This window comes from Epinephelus moara, chromosome 4, assembly GCF_006386435.1.
Source record: "Epinephelus moara isolate mb chromosome 4, YSFRI_EMoa_1.0, whole genome shotgun sequence".
Classification (NCBI taxonomy): domain Eukaryota; kingdom Metazoa; phylum Chordata; class Actinopteri; order Perciformes; family Serranidae; genus Epinephelus; species Epinephelus moara.
In genome coordinates this window covers 32,705,783-32,728,110 of record NC_065509.1, presented here as the reverse complement: position 1 = coordinate 32,728,110, position 22,328 = coordinate 32,705,783, and the positions used below count along the sequence as shown (strand labels likewise).

General features: G+C 42.0%; 1 protein-coding gene across 1 annotated transcript; it reads right to left on the bottom strand.

Annotated features, from left to right (window-relative positions):
- Window positions 1-7: 7 nt before the first annotated feature.
- Window positions 8-22,328, bottom strand: gpc2 (glypican 2). The gene is made up of 11 exons (XM_050042644.1): window positions 21,830-22,328; window positions 19,928-20,086; window positions 17,910-18,044; window positions 14,632-14,807; window positions 14,444-14,524; window positions 12,400-12,565; window positions 11,301-11,431; window positions 10,250-10,396; window positions 8,156-8,292; window positions 6,460-6,632; window positions 8-4,660 (listed from the first exon to the last, which is right to left on the bottom strand). The coding sequence occupies exons 1-11, from the start codon at window positions 22,005-22,007 to the stop codon at window positions 4,383-4,385; spliced, it is 1,761 nt and encodes a 586-aa protein (XP_049898601.1). The 5' UTR covers window positions 22,008-22,328; the 3' UTR covers window positions 8-4,382.

The following is a 22,328-nucleotide window of genomic DNA, read 5'->3' as shown; positions in this document are numbered from 1 at the left end:
AAAACACTCTTCTTGAGCTTTTTTTTTTAATGAAGCAGAAAATATCACTCATTTGATACCAAAAAACTGTTACAACAACATGAAAAAAGTTGTGCTATACTTTCACCATGAAGGAATGTGTGAGTGGTGGGGATGGATGAGAGGTCGTGCTAAGGAACAATTTACCTGAAATTCAATGGAAACATTGCAGCCAACGCGTCGTAATCTGACCGCTGATCATCGAAAGCACATATGATTACAACACTGTCGCTTCTGAAATACTGTGAATACTGTGTTTTCATTTGTAGTTGTGCAACATAATACTGTGTTTGTGGTGAAGTCTCGTACAAAGTCCTTACTGACGCTGAAGGGTTTCATTCCAAAATTACATTCGACATAAAAAGTAGTGATTAAAATAGTAAGTTAATATTTTTGGCTTAATTTTAGAATGAAACCTTTCTTTATGTTTGTATCATACAGGTGCAACAGCCCATCTGACTAGCAGTGTAGGTGAATTTCACAACTCCTCATTTAACAGAAAAGTGTCCGCTCACATCATCTATACATTCTTTTTTCCTCCATCTGCATCTGTGCTATCTTTTGGGATCCTACCAATCAACTTTTACCTTTCGTCTTTAAAGAGATAGTTCAACATTTTGAGGAAAAAAATAAGCTGATTTGAGTTCTTGCCGAGTTGGAACTGGAGCTATGGCAGCCTGTTAGCTTAGCATTAAAAAAAAAATAATCAAAAACAGCTAGCCAAGTTCTGTCCGAAAACAGTGAACCAGCATCTGTAAAGCTCACTCATAAGCACGTTATATCTTTTTTGTGTCATTTGTACAAAAAACAAAGTGGAAAAAAATGCATTGTTAATTTTGACAGTTATTTTAGATTTAGTCCTAGTCTTGAGATGAAAATGCTTTTAGGTTTAAGTCACATTTTTGTAATTTTTAATAGTTTGTCGACGAAAATTCTTGACATTTTCGTCATTGTTTTCTACATGTTCTTTTTATTTTTGTACCCAGCTTCATTGTAAACTCTGATTTATCAATCTCTTAAAGTCTGAATTCTTTCTTAATCTCTAACATGATAGTCTGGAGGTTTAATCTCGTGTCCTCTCACAGAGTTGGTGATTAAAACTAAACTTTCATCTCAGAAAACTGATCTGAGTTCAGACTGTTAACTTACAGCACAGCTACACTCAGATAACTGAGCCTCCTACCTGCCTGTCAAACAGCATCACCATAAACCTTCCTGAGACAGTCCAGACTAAGCAGAATCCTGCAGGGATCAGCTGTGAAGTCTGGTGGCCAGTGGCTGCTTGCTCTGCTGCCATTCAGCGGCTAACAGGCACCGCTGCAACTGACAAACTCCCAACAAGTCCATTCAGCAGCTCCACCATCAACAGTCAGACGCATACAGCTGATTATTTACTGATGAATTACAGCTCACGACTCGCACCAATGGCTGACACTGCTCTGGTGTCAGTGTTTTTGCTAACTAGCAAAACATGCTGCCGCATTTACTGGAGTTTACCAGTTTGTCGCATTTGAAGATAATAACAAACTCAGCAATTCTCAGCTTTCAATGTCCGATAGTCGACCATGAACATTTTCGTAACATCTCGTCAACAAAAATGAAGCATAGATTTCATCTAAGTTTTTATTATCAAGTCCTATTTTTAGCGCGTCGTCTTCTTGTTTTCCTCGTGGAAAAAGTGTTTCGTTGGTTTCCTCAACGACATTAACACTGGCTGTGACTATTTCTTGGCCAAGACTTCCCAGGAAGTTCTCTGAGTCTTGCTGGTTACTTGGCAACTGCTCCCTGCAACAATCCGGGCACATAATCCCTCTAATTTCTTGTTTTCTTGCACCTAGTTTTCTTTTAGCAGATTCAACAAATAAAAAAAGGTGTAAAGGTGTAAATAATTAATTACTGAGCTTTAGGTAGGTTTTGTTACTTTCAGACAGAGCCAGGCGGGCCGTTTCCACCTATTTCTAGTCTTCATGCTAAGCTAAGCTAACCAGCTGCAGTTTCACATTTATCATACCAACATGAGGATGGAATCTGTCCCCTCATCTAACTCTAGGCAAGAGAGTATTTCCCAAAATGTCAAACAAATCCTTTTAGTTCACCCTCCTCCTCCTCATCCTCTCTGTTCATGGATGACCACTCCTCCTCAAGTTTTTGTTTTTCCTTCTTGAATATTCTTTGTTTTTCTCGTCATCAAAACACATTCAGCATATGAAAATTAAGAGCCATCATTTCCTGGTTCTTGACAGCATTCGTCTCTTTCCGTCAACATTCAGTCAAATTTTACATCACAACATGAGCTCCCTCAGTGTTTACATCATCTTTTGTTGCTTTTAGGAAAAATAAGTAGAAAAGCACGGTATTACAAAAACATCCCAAACATCTTCTCAACATGACCTCAGAACCTTGAAACCAGAACATACAACAAACAATATAAAACCAGCATACAAACACACATTCACACACACTGCTCCTTAACAATCTCTGGTTATGGCTAAAAACGCTGCTCTTGTAGCCCAATATTTTACAATAACGGTCCAGTGTGTAGGATTTCTGATCAACAGGCCAAAAAATTATACTTATATTCACAACTATGTTTTCTTTAGCGTATAATCACCTGAAAATAAGAAACGTGTTTCGTTACCTTAGAATGAGCCGTTTATATCTACTCATGGAGAGGGTCCTCTTCCATGGAGTCCGCCATATTGTTTCTACAGTAGCCCAGAATGGACAAATCAAACAGTGGCTCTACATAGAGCCATTCACATTTTTGCATCGGCCACTGTGGCACTCCGACACACTTGGCACATGGCAACCCGGTCTCACTCCGAAGTCATTGAAATCTGGCGCTTGGGCAATGACTTGTGGAGTCAGAAACCAATGAAAAAGGTATATTTTAACATCTGCATGAGTTGCGGCCAATTGCCGTTATAGTTTAACGGCATCCAGCGGTGTCAGGGGAAAATACGACGACAAAAGGACGAAAGTTAAGGCAGCGAAAGTCCGACTGGAGCATGTGGAAGAGGTGGTGGATGGGTCCAACAAACACCTACTTTCACTCAAGAGAGCAGTGTTTGCGTCCCGTAAGATTCATAAGCCAAACCTTTTTTTTTTTCCTAAACCTAACCATGTGTTTTTGTTGTTGAAGGAAAAAAAATGTCAATTTGCGGTGTTGTACTGACGTGGTGCGTTTATTTTGAAGGAGACTGTACATAAATGTTAAATTTCCTGTGAAAACAGAAGTGTATTTTGAAAGAAGACAATGCATGTAACGGCAGAACTTGACACGGTGTCCCAGAATGTCAACAAGCAACATCGTATTTGGACGTGGAAAGTCCATAACTAAAACGTCAATATGTGACGAGGTCAGAGTGAGAATGTTTTGTCCAACCTCACCGCTAGATGCCACTAAATGCTACACACTGGACCTTTAAATGTTTTGCTGTGATTGGTTCAATAACATTTTAAAATAATGAGTTTACAGAAAGTATCAATAAATACAACTTGATTTTTCCCCTTATTTTAAACCAGAGAAAGTTAAAGACAAACACTTATTTTAAAAGATAAAAACACTCGACCCTTGCCTTAAAAATCAGATAAGAACAATGACATATTATATTACAAATAAATAAAAAACATCAATATATTACATTAATAAACCCCTTGTCGTCACAAGTAACCGCAAATTAATTAGGTACATTCAAAATAAGCCCCTTGTTTGGTTTCAAGAGTCACACTATTGACTTTTCTTTAGTCTCCAAGCCAAAATACGGAGGTTTAATTAAGCGAGTAAATTAAATTCCCACCACTTCCACAAGATGAAAAATAAACCACAACCGAACTGAAACCAAGATCAATTGAATTAATGAACTTAATTTCATGAGAAAGGCAGCAAACAAACTCACTCAGATCGAATCAGCTGCTCACGGATACCACGCGGTTATTAACCGGCACGACTGATCTCCATCTGACAGACCACCAAACCACGAGACCACGAGCTTCATCACCCAAACATGCTGTGAATTCACCTGCTGCTGTTGTGCTTTTTGTTTCTCTTTCATAGTCACCATCCAGCATCAAGACTCCAATAGGTCAAATGAACGGCTCTAAAAAATGGCAGTACTTATTAAGTTTGTAATCATCAATGCCTGATACAATAATGCCTCTTTTATGGCTTGGGCAGTAGGAAAAATATTCACTTTAACTTTTTTTTATTTGTGCTGTAAACAGGTTTTTGATTATTGCTAAATTAGCCTGTTTTGTCTTTTTTTCTGCTGGTGTAACCAAATGGAATGACTTTTTCTTTCTTCATAATGTGCTTGAGACTCCAGCATGACAGATAACCTCCACCTCCAGACTGTAATAACCAGCTATCTCCACATGGGGGCAACAGTGACCACAAAAGGCAAAGACAACAAAGGAACCAGGGAGAAAGAGAGCTGGCTGGTTGCAGATCTGACCCGTCCGTGACCGTTGTTTCTGTTCCACTTGGACCCGTTTCTCTCTCTGACTCTTGGTGGCTTTGCGGGACTGGAGACAGGGTTGCGTGGGGGTTTGTTGTTGTAGGGCGGGGAGTACGGCCCATAGCCTGGCCAATCATTGTACCTTTCACCCTGATCTCCGCCTCCTGAGCCACTGCCCTCCTCACCTGGAGCAAGGGAAAAGATGTCAGAGTTATCCTTGGAACAGAAGTAAAACATTTCATACAGATTTGGTAGATAAGTTCTGTCAATGGTGTTACAAGTCCTACAGACACATACAGGCAGCGGTGGATTTTAACCAGAAACACACCTAAAATCACAATCATCACACCCAACAGACTCCATTTAAAATAAACAGCAATTTTATAATCCTAAACCATGCTTTATTAAAGTCAACAGAAAAAAGTAAGACCACAAAGAAAGCCTTGGTAAGTCTTTTTACTGTTCCAGCTATCACCAACTCTGGTTTGGTTGAAATAAACCCTTAATTCACCCAGTTGGATGTGCATAATGCTGCCTCTATACAAGCTAAAATCACTATTTATTTAAATGGAATCTGGTGGGTTTGACGATGGCGATTTCAGGGCTGTGAATGTGTGCATGAATGGTTGTCTGTCTCTATGTATCAGCCCTGCGATAGTCTGGTAACCTGTCCAGAGTGTACCCTGCCTCTTGCCCAATGTCAGCTGGGATAGGCTCCAGCACCCCCATGACCCCTAACAGGATAAGCAGACGGAAAATGAATGAATGAAAGGATTTCAGAACTGTTTCTTAGGTTTATATCTGCAGGGATCCTCTCTGTAAGTTGTCAGACACAGAGATGATCAATCTGAGCCTCTCACTGGCAAAAACAAGCACTTTTTGTGGACATAAATTGACGGTGCTTAATTGTCTACAGGGGTGATGCTGCAACCTGTTTCGCAGCTGAACCAATTAAAAAGTTATTGTTCCTGTTAATCACACAAAAACATGGGAAAATAGGGTCCAGGTTGGAAAATACCAAGGTTGCCTTTTAAGTAAAAGCATGCGAGTATAATCAGGAAATATACTTAAGTATTAAAGTGAAAGTACTCAAGTGCAAAATGAAATGTCCCCATGACTGTTACTATGATATATTGTATCATTAGATTATTATTACTCGTGCATTAATAAAAAAGTTGTAGTTGGTTGAAATGAAGCTAATTTTTAACTACTTTGTAGAGGATGGTAACTATACTTTTAGTATGGATTAACCTGCTGGTTATTTTATCCATTTATCAACTGATTGTTTGGTTTGTAAACATTACTAAAATAGCTCTCATAGCTCAAAGTGACACCTGTTTTGTCCAACCAATAGTGCAAAATTATTAAAAAAATAATATACTTAAAATAGCTAAAAGCAGAAGTAGAAAATCCTCACATCATGTGAACCTGGAACCATCAAAATGTTTTTGAATGAAAAATGACAAAAGATTATCAAAACAGCTGTCAAATAATTTTGGGCCTTGACCAATCAACTAACTTGTGTCCACTGTACTTGAAAACTGTTAGTTTAAATTATAACAAAACATTTTTTTATAAGATTACTTCGTTAAGTAACAAATAAAGCTGTCAAATAATTGTATAACTTAGGTGAATCTGAACTAACCCTCCAAAACGCTGAAGTTGCACAATAAATAGAAGCAAACTAACGGATCGAGGCAGCGGTAGATGAGCAGCTCCCGTGTTCAGCGGGTAAAATGACTGTTTTTGACAATGCAGTCTGGTTTTGAAGAGAGCAAGTTTCAATTCAGTTTTGAATGGTAATGTTTTAGCAAAAAAGCCTGTGTTTGGGAAGTGCTGAGCATCCAGCTGGAGAAATGACTGATTAATTCATCAAGATTTTTCTTCACAAATTCAACGTAACAAAAAGGTGAGTAATTGTGATATACATTTGGCGGGTGACAGGTAATGCATGCTTAGGATATACACAAATATATAGACTGACTGTCCATGAAGTCCATGTCCTGTCCGCTCTGAGCGTGTCTCAGTTTGTTGGTCACCACCCTCAGCTCCATGATCAGCTGTCTGGTCCTCACATCCGGCCTGGCAATGTCCACTTCCACCTCCGGGTTGTTGATCTGGCTAACCAGCCCATCGCCCGTCACATCCGGCAGGTACCTGAGTGTGCACACACATGCAGAGGTGTTCATGTCTTTTTCAAAGCAGCGCTTGGCAACTTCACACAGTGTGGTATCGAACGGCAGCACTGAGGTTTAACTCGGAAACAAAATTAATCAAACCACCACAGGTGTACATAGCATATTTTACAAAAAACATCTTCACTGCAATGATTGGTAATGTTCACAGGGGGAGCAACTTACTCTGGCATTTAATTGCAACAATATTTAAAGGTCCAGTGTGTAGCATTAAGTGGCAACGAGTGGTGAGCTAGCAGATTGCAAACACAAATGACCCTATCTTAAGCCAGCATTTGATTTGTCTGTTCAGGGCTACTGTAGAACAACATTTATAAATATAAATGCTCACAAAAATGCAGTGATATTCAGTTTAAATGATTATAACCTCTAAAGGGAGGCACAAAGGATACAACCTGATCAGATGCCCGAACCACCTCTACTCCCTTTAGTTACACAAAGACTAGATGTCTCGTAGCATCAACCCCGATACCCTATTTTCCTGCAGTACACCCCACAAGACTCCCAGTGGGATGCAATCATAGGCTTTCTTTAAGTCCACAAAACACATGTAGACTGGATGGGCAAACTCCCATGACCCTTCCAGCAGCCCTGCAAGGGTGAAGAGCTGGTCCACTGTTACACTGTTCCATGGCAAGGACAGAATCCACATTGCTCCTCCTGAATCCGAGGTTTGACAATCAGTCGGAGCCTCCTTTCCCGCACCCTGGAATAAACCTTCCCAGGGAGGATGAACAGTGTGAAAAGGCGTGTCAGCCAAGACAGCCCAACAATGTCCAGAGCCTCCAGCATCTCAGGGAGAACCTCATCCACACCTGGCAGAGAGCTTTTTGACTATCTCGGCAACCTCTGCCAGGGACATGTGTAAGGCTTTCTCTGAGTCTCCAGACTCTGCCTCCTCCACAGAGAACATAATGGCCGGTCTCAGGAGTTCCTCAAGTGTTCTTTCCACCCCTCGACAATATCCCCAGTCCGGTTCAGCAGTTCTCCTCCCCTGCTGAACACAGAGGCAAGCCCTGCTTTCCCTTCTTGAGGCGTCTCACAGTTTGCCAGATCTTCACTGAGGCCAACAGAAAGTAATATAGTAGAATACAATACTCTCCTAGCACATGTTTTGGCTGCAGTCCAACTTCATGATTAAAGCTGCTAAGGTGGGTGTGCTTTTACATTAAACTGTTGGCTAATGCAGCTGGAACATCATCGACACAAATCACCCATTATGCAGGCATGTTTCTCCTCTCAGCATACACAGGCCTGCACAGTGTCTCTACATCAGCCCAGACACACGGTGCTGGGCTGTCTCTGTGTTTGTAAAAGCAAGCAGACCCACGCAGAGAGCATGCGGGTGACTGTTGGTGGCAAAAATCAAATTAACTCCGTTCCATCTGTTGCTTCCTTCCACCTCTGTGCCATCACTCACTCCTCCTCCACCTCTACCGAGCCCCTCCCTCCACCCCTCCACCCCTCCACTCTGATCTTGCTCACCTCCCTCGGGTCTGCCCGTTCCAGCAGCGGTCCTCATTAGTGACGTCGGCAGCCATCTTCTCATCGTTGCAGATGGTGTGTGGGAGGGACACCCAGAAGCCACGCATAGGCCGCAGTCGTTCCTTCAGCTCGGTAACCTGCACGGAGGCGGAAAGAAATTGGTTATGACTCAGACGTGGTTTTAAAGTATCCTTGTTTGGTATGGCTGGCTGGAGGAAGCATATTGAAGCCGCAGTGCTGACGTTGGCCAAAGTCAAAAATTGACATGACACTGCCTCTGGGTCAGCTCTTGAACCACAAGTCTTTTATGTTTCATAAATAGATATGAATGCCTACCATCCTCCCTCTCCCCTCCTCTGCTCTTGGTTTCATTTATTTCCCAGCTCTTCTATCTTTCAATACCGCTCTGTGGTCGCAGGAGAACTGTCTGGGCTCTGACCGCTGCTCTCTGTATTATTAGTTTCTTGTACCAAGCTTAGATTTATATTACTGTTGTTTGTTCCTGTCTTGGCTCTCTGCTCAGTTGCTATGTCTGACTCCTGACTCCTGTGCAGTGCAAACATTTCTGACATCCTTTATTGCAGTTTCAGCATCTTATATTAAAATCACACTCAACCCAGAAACATGGCCTCCACAAAACAGCCTTTTTAAGTAGTTTAAGCTGCACTAATTAATTTTTTTTATATATGCAAGGGGTCAGATTACCATGTGTAATGTGAAAACAGGTGCTAATAGTGATGAATCCACAGATTATGACCCAAGTTCCCCTCAGACTTATAACAAGTTTTAGCATCTTTCAGCTCATTGTTTTGGTTTTCTGGCACGCAACAATTACGCCCCAATCACGCAGAAAGCATTTTAGCAGCTGGAGGTGCCTTTTTGTAATTGATTTTAATTAGAATGAAGCTTTTTGCTTGTGGTTTTTGTGTTGTGATACACCTCATGTTTCTGTGCTCTAGACGCCTGGCGTTTTTGCCAAAGCGCTCTGAACTCCTTGAAAAACCTTCAACTCTGAGGGGAAAAGTGCCTCACGTCATCGGATGATTTGAGAGGCAGGCCTTCTGTGGTGGTCACGGCAACAAGTTTACAGTTGGTAAATAATGGAGGAGAAACTGGTGGTAGTGGTTGCTGGATACCCAGAGCTATACAGCCCGACGATAGATAGCAGGTTGTCAAGCTGCCCCTGAGTCATCCTAAAATATGCCTGGAAACGGCCATCATGGAGGAGAAGCTCCTGGACCAACTGGTAGTACTCCCTGTGATCCACCCTCTTTTTAGGGTCTCATGTACCCACACAGATCTCTGTTTCCCTGTGCTCAACAAACTATTTACTGACAGCCTCTCACCCTCAACCAGAGCTACAGTACAACAAGTACCCTCTGCCTGAACATTTTAGGAACTGGATACTAATTACTGCATACCATATGGAAATGCGGACATAAAACAAAACTATGTGGAAAAAAGGCGTTACATTTCCCAAACTGCTAGAGACACGATTTCAATTGAATGCTAAAGCTGCTCTGTGTGTGCCAAGGTTTATGACAACTTTGCCCCAACAAGATGCTAATAAGTCAACATTGTGTTTGGACCTTGTTGTGCTGCCCCCATGTGGCCAAAAAAATCACATAATACAAATTCAAACTGTCTCAAAGGGGCTCTATGCGAAAATCAGAATGTGTAATGTATCAGTTGTCTGTACACAGTTCTCAACATGGAGGCGGCTGACCCAGCAGCTAGCAGCTAATGGTGCTAACTCCAGAAACAGCACAAAAAATGGCAACAGTGCTGACAGAGTGTGTTAAATAGGGGGGGAACCAGAGGGTGAACGCTATGCATCGATGCTGTAACTGCTATATGAGTGCAGTGCAAAGTGGCGGTCATGAGCTAGTCAGTGGGATCGCGATACACACAAGCACTAAAATGCTCAGATTGCAACACACAGGTAACATGACTTTATTCTCTGCTCTGGAAGCCATTAACGCTTCCTGCTATTAACGCTGTGAATGTCGCACACAGACCCTTTAAAATCACTATATTAAAACATATTAATGAAGCTACTTCACCCAGTTTACATAGGGTATGTTTCTGTCTCACCAGTCTGTCCAGGTTGGTGCCTGCAGCAGTGGTGGGTTTCTCCTCAGGGCTGTAGGTGCGGAAGGGTCTCCTGTTACCCCCTGACTCTTTGGGGGAACGTTTGGAGCGTCCTGGAGTTGGCCTGGGACTTCCACAACCTTGGAACACCTGAGGTATGCGACAACAAAGCAATATTAGTGTAAACAGCTTTTTTAATATAATACTAGTAATAATTTTCACAACAGGTTTTCCACTGCTTATTCAAGGAAATGTCCATCCCACAGATACTCTCTAGTCTCTAGGACATAGTTTGTGATAAATTGTTGTAAATTCGATTTTCCTTGCACTCAATCCCCCTTAGCGTGCCCTGTAACCTTCTACTTCATGTTGAGATAATTTTGTAAACCCTCATGTTTTAGGCAATGTGCCGCAACGTCTCTGATTTGAGTCCAGCTGCGTATCTTTATTGCATGTCATTCCCCCCATCTCTCTCTTTGTACTCATTTCCTGTCACCTCTTGACTAACATTTGCTTGAATGGTCTGGAATGAAACACCCCAAGAACGGCTCTACAAAGAAGTCGTTGCTCTTTTGAGTTTCAAAACCTTTTCATTCTGATGATACATTAAGCTCTGTACCGCCACACAGAAAAAAACACGCAGGTTCTGGACTGTTCTTTAAGCTATCCTTTGTGTTAGTGTGGCAAACCATAACCTAGCAAACCTTTCTTAAAGCACTGCTCACACAAACCAGGAGCTTCTCTGTTTCTAACAAGATGGGGGTGTCTCTCTGGTGGATTAGCTGCTGGGATGCCTGCCCAGCATGTTTTAATCATACTGTGAGGCTGTCATGCTCTCTGTCTATAATTTCTGTCTTTTTTTACTGCATGCTGTCACATTAGGGAAGATTCAAATTGAACAAAAATCAAAATTATAGCTTAGTGATTTTTTTTAAAAACGGCAGATGATGGCCTTTATGCACACACAAAGGTTTAATAAATATTCGGAAAGCAATAAAAAATACATCTATGTCCATTTCATTTCAGTGTCATCTGCTTGAGCGCTCTTCCTTGCCTTAGTGGAGATGCTGACGCTGTTTTCCTGCATGTGCATGATGGCCTCCGACACTTTCACAGAGATGGAGTCTGCTGCGAGCTCCATGTTGAACGGCCCCTCCAACTTCTCTGAAACCAGGTACAGAGCATCTGATAGGAAGACAGAGGGAGAGACAGAAATAGAGATGGCAGGGTGATTAAGTTTGCTGTGACTACATTCACCCAACTGTCTTGTGTTACACGCAAAGAAAAAACTCCTCGTTGGTGGCCTATTCTAGATCCTGATAAACATCAAGACAATGGTTTCCTGTGTCTGGAATCTCTCACCGGCTAACCAGCTAAAGAGATTTGATTTACATCTGTGTATGAGGTTACAGGACTGGAAGATTAGGAAGCGAGCCAACATCATATAAAGAGAACCAGAGAATGGTGGTTGGAGGGGAAAAAAGGTAAATGAGGGTAAAATGGGTTTGGGTGCAGTGCACATGGATTGAGTGATGAAAGGTGAGAGGACGCACAGCACATGAAAAGGGAAAAAAAAAGAGGAAGGAACGTATGGGCTTGATGAAAGGGGAAAGGAAACATAGGAAGATAAATCAATTGTGAAGGAGCAGAGAAGCATGAATGATTAATGAAGGAGGAATTCATTATGGGGAAAAGGAAGTGAAATTAAATGAGTGACGGAGGGCAATAAAAGGAGTCTACTTTTAGGTATGCTCAATGGAATAATGATAATTATTTAAAAGACTTTTAAATGAGGTATGGGCCATGACATTATATTTCTTGAATGGACAGTTCACCCCAAAATAAAAAATAAATAGATATTTTTACTTTTATCTGTTGTGTTATGTATCCATCATTATAAATATAATGCTGTCTAGTTTAATTATATTTGAGAGAGGGCAGATATCTCCAACACTATCTCCAAACAATCTAGATTGATAGACAGCATCACAGGTAAGAGGAAAAGTAAATTTTTTTTTTTTTTGCTGTCCCTTTAAGGATCTTAAATAATTGAAATCAAAGGATTCTCGTGACTCTTTGACATAAGTGTGTCAGTGGGTCATGCATCTGACCCCAAACCCACTCACGCAACGACACACAGTATGTTCACCCACCAATGAAATTGTTCCATTCGGTGTCCAGGTCTCCCTGATTGGCTAAGCAGCCCTTCATCACGTTAAGGCACAGGGAGTGGCAGGGCCGCAGGGAGGGCATGCCTCGGCACAGTGGGCAGTACCACTGACGCATCAGGCCACGCACACACTCTGAATCTGCAGTCAGCTAAAAAACACAAAGCCGTGGGATGAGAGTTAGGACAAGAAGAATAAATTAAAATGATTAATTTCATTCTGTGTGGTGGCAAGTCCAAGTAGCTCTGTGCTTTTGTGTTTTCTTGCATTGTGCGATTTGCACATGATGACAGTACACAAGACAGGAACTCCTGGCACTGAAAAAGACCAGATAGGGAGCCAGACATCCCATACTGGCTGAGCTGAGGACGCCATACCACATCTATCTATCCATGTATCCATCTATCTCCCTATCTCCCTACGTACCTATCTATCTATCTATCTATCTATCTATCTACCTACCTACCTATATATCCATCCATCCACCATATTTTTCATTTTTTTTGCAGTGCAGTGCTTTTTCCTGGCTTGTTATTTTTGCATTTTGAAGGGTGGACATTAAACATTTCTTAGATAAAGAGGATAATTATTAAATTGGACATTCCTCCAATGGCCTTTTTTTCTGTATTTTAATTTGGGGAGGGGTATGATACATAAATAAATCATGTTTGACCCTTATTTAAATTTCCTTCAGTACTTTCTTTTGCTGGTGTCCGTAGGGAGCCAAAGGCAGCCCCCTTATTTTGTTTACCCTCCTTTAACCAGGTTAAAGTACTCACTGAAGCTTTTGAATTTAACTTATAACTAGGCTTGGTACACCACAGAACTCCATATGTGGTACCCAGTCCCCATGGGCCCCAGTGGTACACCCCAGAATATCTGGTATACTCTGTGAAGTGATGAACACTGGGAGAGAAGTGAAGAGGAGGACTACACACTGCAACAGTCCAGCGAGAGGCAGAGTAGGTAAAAGGGTAGCGTTTCATGCGCTGACAGGCAGGAGGGAGAGCGCACAGTTGAACCACTTGATATCAATCACATGCTGTGCCCCTGCTCAGAGCAAAGCAGTGCAAATTCAAAAAAGAGAACCAATCAAATACAGGGCTCATAACGTGGGCACATATGCCAAATGCATGGAGCCTCTCTGGATGTAGAGGCAGCTCCTTGTAAGCCATCCTACATGTAATGGTGTTGCATTTAAATATATCTCAGGAACTGTAACTGATTACAATTGGATTTATTTTAGTAATTTAATTACTGTTACATGTATTTAGAGACTTACCAGCACTGTTGATCGACAGACAATTAATCTGCCATCATTCAGATAATCGTATAACAGATATTTGTCATGCATAATTGCCAAATATTTCCTGGTTCCAGCTTCTCAAATGTGAAGATCTGATGCTTTTCTTTGTCGTATAATAGGAAACTGAATAACCTTTGGGTTTTGGATTGCTGGTCAGATACAACAAGCAATTTGAATGTGTCACTTGGGAAATCAAAATCGGCATTTTCAAACTTTCTGGCAGCATATCAACAACGCAGTTAAAGTAGGAAAACAATCAACACAAACTGATAATGAAACTAACCGTTAATTGCTGCCCTCAGTAAATGATCTAATCTAATTAAGTCCAGCTTATACTGAATGAAGCGCTCATTTGCTGCCAGTTATAGACTTCTGCTTTCGGCTTTCATATTGTGATTTGTCATTTAAGATATACAGTCTCCAACTTCATTTTGAGAAGGGCTTTAAAGTGGAAACTTTTAAACTGCTCATCCCCTGGCGTGCACAGTGAAAGTGATGCTTATAAAGAACCACTCTAAATGCTGATGGGGTCATTATCCTAATGCCCCAACATTTACTTCATTATGATAAGTTAAAGCAAACACTTTTCTATTTCCACTTTAAAAACAGAGATATATATATCACTGTAAAGGAAAATTTGAGTCCCACGTTTAGATCTAGGGTAAAAAGGGTTACAGAGCAGCTTTAACAGCAGGACAGACTGCATTACAAGAAACAACTCACCTTTGTTGCTTTGTTAACAATATCCCGACCAGTAGCCAAGCCTTGAGACAGAGCTCTGGCTGCAATGAAAGCCCTCGACACCTGAATTTAAGAAGGAAAGAAAACATAATAATGTTAGTCAATCAAACTGCATAACTGGAAATACATTTATCCTCCATCAAAGGCATATTTTATCATAAGGCACATACTTGTACGCGCAGTCTGCGGGGCACATCCCCAAATGGCTGCAGCTGTTCGGCGTGTTTGCTGACACACTCCAGGTAGTCCTCGCTAAACTGATACTGGGGGTTAACCAGAGAGAAGACTCGCTCCACCAGTCTGGACCAGAAGTCTGAGAGAACCTCTGACAGACTGACGCTGCCCCCTGTGGATACAAGAGCAACTGTCAGCACACAGTATGTAAAATCTAACAAAGATCCTGTTCCTGCTGGATTGTCTGAAGAAAGAGCATCGTATTAGCACCGTATGCTTATACAGTGAGCTGCTGCAATGCTTATAAGGCCAGGTTAAAGGAATAGTTCATCCCAAGTGCCATGTCAGCTGATGCTTGTAAACCCTCCAAACACACTGTGAGTTCGCCCGACAGACTGTATAAAATAATGGCCGAAACAACCGTGACGTCACCCATTGGTTTGTGGACTCCTGTTTTGAAGTCTTGTTTGGCATTTTAGCTGTCGCCATCTTGGATATTTAGAACCAAAAGACACTTTATTTGGATGACAGGGTGTAGTTAGCCCGAACACTAGCCGCTAGCTAGGTTAGCATGGTGCATTTATAGTACAGCTATGGTTAACAGTGACAATGCTAATTTTCACTTGCGAAAATAGGTTCAAAACCATTTAAACTAAATGTACTTATTGGAAGAACTGAACCTCTGCCTCCTTAGAGAGAATTTCAGTGCAACCAAATCAGTACAGCTAACTTTCATGAACTGAAAACACACTGATATAGCAACAGCTACGACTAAACTCTATGAATCTGTGCTGCGTCATGGTCATGATACCTAACCAACGTTGTCACTGTGGTAGCCACTTGTAAACAGATGGCACCCACCTGTCACTCAAAATAGCTAGCCCATAATTATGCATAACTTCAAGCCATAATAACATTTAAATGGGTGAGTTAGATAAAAATTAACCCCTGTGCAGTTGTTATGAATGTTGAAATTAGCTATAGTGACCAAAACTGTTTTTTAGTACCAGGCTGTAAACATATTTCTGCTGGAAAGTTTGGCGTCATAACATGGGGGGTGAGGAAGATTGACTCGCTCTTGGAGCCAGCCTCATGTGGCCATTCAAGGTACTGCAGGTTTTGCCACTTCCACGATGGCTTTATTTTTTAGGCCAATCGGTTAGCACTTATTACTTTAGCATGCAGCACCTCCTGCCTGACAGCAGTAGGGTGCACATGCACTTCCAAGGTTTGTCAAGACAGAAATCATACAGATAACATTGAGAAAAATTTACTAAGTTTTGCTACTACACCTCTACTACAGGGCTGAGGTGCTACCTCATGTAGTCAACTATGGGGACTAACCACATTTAGCACTACTACACATTTCAGCTGGCTTAATGGGGCAGTAATTATGGGTGAATTTTCATATTTTTCAATAAAAAGTAATTGTACCTTGTGCCTTGTGGAACCACTATACTGCCACAGAGTATTGTAACCAAATCAAGTAAAAACAGATTGGCACATTTTTTAAATCAACCACATAAAGAAACCCAAAACAGTGTTGCTGCTTTGATGTTAAATTTGTCTTTTAAACACAACATTTGCCTAAAATATTGTGTGTTCACTGTTATTCCTCCTTTTATTTCTCCATTAAATGTGTTTTGGTGCTAGTCAGTCTCTGTGCATTAGTCAACTGGCAGACAGATCCTGAATATGCGACTCTCCAATCTGTAGTCTACAATACAGCCTCAAATTAGCCATACATGCTGTTTGGCAGACAAAGACAGGTTGACTAAGCAGCAACAGCCTGCAGACAGACTCGCCAGCGAGCGGCTGTCATGCCAAAATGGAATGATCTGGAACAGAAATAGAAACAGTCATCCGTGGGATTCCAATCCTCTATTTTTTCTCCAATTCTTCGTGGCATTTCGATTCTCCTCAAATAACAATGCTGCCTCTTTTCTGCTGCCCAGAGTGGCTGTGGATTTACCACAACAGGGATGGGGACTGATAAAATGAAACTAAACTACCAGTGCAGCAAGGAACCATCACAGCTCTTTACCAGACTGCTCTACCAACTTTGACAACTTTTACCAGACCGACCGAATATAGTTTTTTAAACACACTGTTAAACACAGCATTTAATTTTAACTGAATGCAATAAAAGATAGATGGTGTTTATTTCATGTAGAGATGTTCCAATACCATTTGTCCCTTCCTGATACCAATTCCGACACCTGAACTTCCAGTATCGAATATTTATTTGATGTCATTGCGTCAACAAAAAAAAAAGGAAAAAATTAGGAGCTGTTTTCTACTAACTCATTTCCATGTCAAGAAGCCAAATAAAATGTGTAAAAATGGAACAACTGTTATGATTTAATAGATATTGTACATATATACTATCCAAGTGCACAAAGCATCATCTACACATTTCCACTCTCAAGCTGTCGCCTCACAGCAAGAGGGTTCCTGGTTCGAACCCGGGGTGGGGGAGCCCTTCTGTGCAGAGTTTGCATGTTCTCCCTGTGTCAGTGTGGGTTTTCTCCAGGTACTCCAGCTTCCTCCCACAGTCCAAAGACATGCAGGTTAATTGGTGACTCTAAATTGTCCGTAGGCATGAATGTGAGTGTGAATGGTTGTCTGTCTCTATGTGTCAGCCCTGTGATAGTCTGGTGACCTGTCCAGGGTGTACCCTGCCTCTCACCCAATGTCAGCTGGGATAGGCTCCAGCCCCCCGCTACCCCTATCAGGATAAGCGGTTACGGAAAATGAATAAAAAAAGATGAAACCACATCAGCCTATAAAGCTTGCAAGAACGCAGGATAAGTTTGGTCCACAGAAGGTACTGCATGTCTTCAGATGTGGAATGTAGAATACATCAAACAGATACAGTCCACAGCACAGAAAAAACATCTTCTGTTGTTTTAAGTTCATCTGAAAGTGAGCAGCATCATAACCGCAGTGCAACAAAAGTACATCAATATATATTATATATAGGCTATAGTGTGAAGAGAAATAGGACTGAGGCCCCATCAGAGCTGAAGTTGACCAGAAAGAGAACTGAGTCCTCTTTCTGTTGGTCCCTTTTTTGGTGCACTTTAAAAGGACTAAGTTCAGTTCATTTCAAAAGGACAATATGTGAAAACACCCTTAGACCACTAAACCACTGGGATGCCCCTGCTTTAATTGCCTATGGCAAATTCAAGCCAGCTGCTATCACTTTGCAAAGACCATTACACCATCTGAATACACTAAGGTGAGGGGAGGTGGATGAAGCTATTAAACTAACCAGAATAATATCTGCGCAGCTCCACAAACAGCTCCTGGAAGACGTGTGAATTCTGCGTGAAGAGCCGGCCGTAGGTCTTGGTAAACATCTGGTTCATAGACTTCTCCGATAAGTCTATAAGCTCTCTGAAGAACTCTGCAGACAGACAGACAAGAAAAGCAGAGATTAGATATGAATCTGTCACCCACCTCCTTTTCTTCTAATATCTTGGCCAGGTTTTTGCAGACGTAGGCGCTCAAGTCACCCCCACCTCTCCAAGACGAACAGCTCATAGGGACAGTTACATCAGATCCTGCACACTGGTAAATGAGTGTAACAACGTGTACTCTATTTAGGACTTTAGGACTCATATGCAGTCTCCCACTCCTTCAGCATCCTCAAATGATTCATCATGTACATTATATAAAAGGATGAGGCGGGAGGGAAAAAAAGGTGATAGCAGTCCACAGCAGGTAGGAGGAGAAAGTGTAAATTCAGCTCTGTGCTGCGGCTGCTACAAACCTGCAGCCATATATGAGGGATTTGAGACAACGTGGGCTGAATTCTCTGAGATACAGTCACTAATGCTGTCTGGGTAGGTTTCCCCACACTGACCATTTACCGGCCACGTTTAGTCCGTGAAGACTGTTTTATAACGTCCTCTGTGGCTCTGGAGGGAGAGCTCAAAATTCTGACAAATTTATCCTGATGATGTCATAGTGATGTCATCAGGGGTTACCTAAGCTTTGCTTGGCAAACACAAATTTATAACAGAATGTCTGCGTTACAGACTGGAGATGTGCGGTTTTAAACATTTGGGCGTCTACCAGGCAAATTGTGTCTGTGCTGTCAAGGTGCATTATGGGAAACGTAGGATCAGGATATCTTGACCTCTGCTCCTTCAGTTGTGACCATTATTTTTAGAATTTGTCTCTGGTGAGTCCCCCAGCTTTATGGAAGTGCAACACTCTGTCTGTCCAAGAACAGATTTCAAAATACTACCATTGGTTTACACAGCATGAATACTTTAGGGCCAAAATACATTTCTGGAGTCTCATTTATAAACATTGTGTACGCACAAAGTGAGGCCTGAAAAAGGCATACGCCACTTCCCACGCAAATGTTGTGATGCAAAAAAAAAGACATTGACCCATGCTTACGAACATTTTGAGATGGAAAATTGGTGAGGCAGATGGTGAGGTGGAAGCCTGATTGTAGAAACTGTCAACAATTTTTGGCGCACACCATTTTTGGCTTTTGTTCATACGTACATTTTCAGTATAGATCCTACGCACCGTTTTATAAATGAGACCCCTGATCTTGTGCAACATTATGAACAATTCAGACCTCAAAGGATCTGCTTTGTGTCCCCCAGAGTCAAAACTAAACGTGGAGAAGCAGCATTTTGTTTTTATGCACCATATATCTGGAACAAACTCCCAGAAAACTGCTTCAACTCAGTTCTTTTAAACCAAGGCTGAAGACTTTCCGGCATTTTGTTAAGTGTTAAATAATTTAATTGAATTTAAATGTCATTTTCTAATGTGTTTCTTTGCATTTTGTCTTGATGTTTTTGATGTTTTATAGAGCACTTACATTGCCTTGCTGCTGAAATGTGCTATATAAAAATACTTGCCTTGCTGTACCAAAAGTGCTGGAGTACCTCTTTAATATCAGCAGTTCTTGTGTGTTGATTAAACATATATAAGAACTGAGCGAGGGTCTCTGCAATATGCATGCATTGCTGTGCTTTTAGCTTCCAGAGTCAATTTTGTGGCTCAGATATCGGCCCATCTGAGAGGAACTGTGTCGTCTGAGATCCTGAATAACTTTTTAATCAGCTGTCACTCATCATCACTAACTCAGTAGATAAGGAGGGTGAGACGAGGAGAAGCCGAGTTCAGATTGTGTCCCCTTTTTCCTTCTAATGTACACACTGTGGCTTCTAGGAGAATGCTTTCTTAAGCCAATTTCAAACCAGATAATGTTCCCACCAAATACACTTAATAACTGTACAAGCCTCTGAGTCAGCCTCTCACCATCAAACCTGCGGTGTCTCTGGGTAAAAGTAGTCAGAAGGAACTGGCTGTTCTCTTCGATAGCTTTGAGGAAGTCCCTCTCACTCTGCAGGGCCAGCGTCTCCTCCATCTGACTGGAGCAGCAGGTGTAGTCCTGAGGACAGAGCCGCAGGTGCTCACCTGCAGGATGAAGGCAAAACCAGGGCAGAAGAAAAGGAAAAGTTAGGATTGATGATGCATGTTTAAAAATGTAGAAATTAGGTTACTGTGGTTTAATTCTAACCTCTTGTATGTGCTTTCAGTGAGGCACAAAAAGGTGCTATAAATAAAGTTATTATTAATACCTCAAGAAAAACCCAAGGCCTATTCTTAATAACTGCAGCTCGTCTTTTATCAGGTCAGAGCAGATGTTTTTAAAGCTCAATTCCTCCACTCATCAGTCTGTTCAGTTACTGTGGGGAAATCTTATCAAAGATAAGGGTGTGATAGAAAATTGTAATTTCCCTGCATGAATTATTCAGCTTCAATCTGTCTTTCTTTGTCAGCTCAGGTTGGGTCTTTGATATGTCAGAGGTAATGATATGCAAACGACAACCAGGGGAGAAAGGGGAAAAAAGAGCCTCAGCACTGCGAATGAGGAAAAGGTCTGAATTCTTTTGTTTCTATAATTTTACGTCTAACATGAATATTGCTGCTGTTAATACAGTCGAAACTCTCCCAACTCCACCCTCGCCGGTGTTCCCCTCTGCCTCTTTTGTTCTCTCTGTGTGTCTCACTATTAGCCCTCTCTCATCCCTCTATTTCCATTTCTAAACTGCCTCTCTTCATCCTTCGCTCTCCCGGCCATCTGCTCCCCTGGCCCACGGGACGGTGAGCCAAGACTCAGGCAGTGATACCCCAACACACACACACACACACACACATACACACAAAAATCAATCAATATTGCAGTTGTCTCAGTGACACACACACACACAGCTAAATTGCCACAAAATAAATCCTCTCACACTCTAGAGAGCTGCTATTTCACAAGCACACATTTCACTCACAAATTTTTTTCTTTTTTTAGCTCCATGTCTGTGTGAAGGCGACACACTCTCACAGTCTCACTGATTTAAATGCAAAGCTGAACCTCCGAGAAGTAGACCACATCTTAGGACACTCCACAGCTCCATGCTTTGCTCCCTTTACTTTGTCAGACATCCACATTTAAACAAATGTCCACCCATGTCCCACATCTCTCTCCTCTCCTCTATCATCCCAACCTCTCACCAAAATATAACTGTGTGTAATCCACGTGATGTGCTTTCACTCAGCAGATAAGATTATCACCAGAGAGCAGAGCCTTTGGGGGTATATGCAGGGTTTTAACAGTGAGCCAGTAGGCAAAGACTAATTAGGGGCGAGGTTCTTTGTTGCACCGGTGTTGGCAATTTGCTCATCCCCTTAATCATCCTATTTAAACAGCACAGAGGGGAGGAGGGGGCGGGTGTAATTTGTTTTAAACCACCCGGTATTGTTTCTCTGGAGGAAAACTCAACATGATATTCCTGCATTGTGTCTCTAGTGAGTTTTGTGCCACCTTGTACTTTTAGATATCACTTTTCTGTCATTGCTTGCACTGTGTTTGTCATTTAAAGGCATATTTCTGCTGTAGCATTATTAATGTTGCCATGATAAATAATTTGTGAGGGTGAGCAGCGAGTTTAAAGTGACCTTAATGGTGTTTTTATCCCTGTTTAGAGTAACTGGAGCATGCTGACGCACCTTTATGTCCTCCGCTACATGTGTCCTAAACTGTATTATAAGCTTGAATCAGGCACATTATTCCTAACAGAGGAGGATGGGACTGTTCTGCATGAGTTCCCATCACTGTTTACATGTGTGATTTATCCCCACCGCAGGCTGGATGCAGAGTCTTACCGGAGATCTGAGTCAGCGGAGCGGTGCCAGTGCTGTACCCCTTCTCCGCGTACACCTGCCGGGTGTCGGCGCAGCTCCTCCCCGCAGCAGCCACGGGGCTCCGGGTCCCCGACAGCGCACAGACCGCGCAGAGCAGCACCAGCAGCGGGTACCTGGGGGAAGATTGCCGGGTATCCATCCTCACCAGGCAAAAGCAGACAGAGGAGAGGACGGTTTTATGTGAAACCAGACGGGTGCAGCACCTTTATAAATGAATGAATGAACGGCCGGTTTAGATGCACGCAAAAGTAAAAACAGTATCCCAAATCCTCAGTCGTTTAAAAGAGTCATAGTTTTCCCCGATAAGTGCAGCGAGCAGACGCATCCGGGCTGGTTTTTATATCACACATATGTCTCCATCCACCGTGTCCTGTTCATTTGTCCTTCCTGGGAGATCCGCTGTTGTGCGTAAATGTAAAGGGAGTGTGAATGGGGCACTCCCGTCCCTCAGCCTCATCTA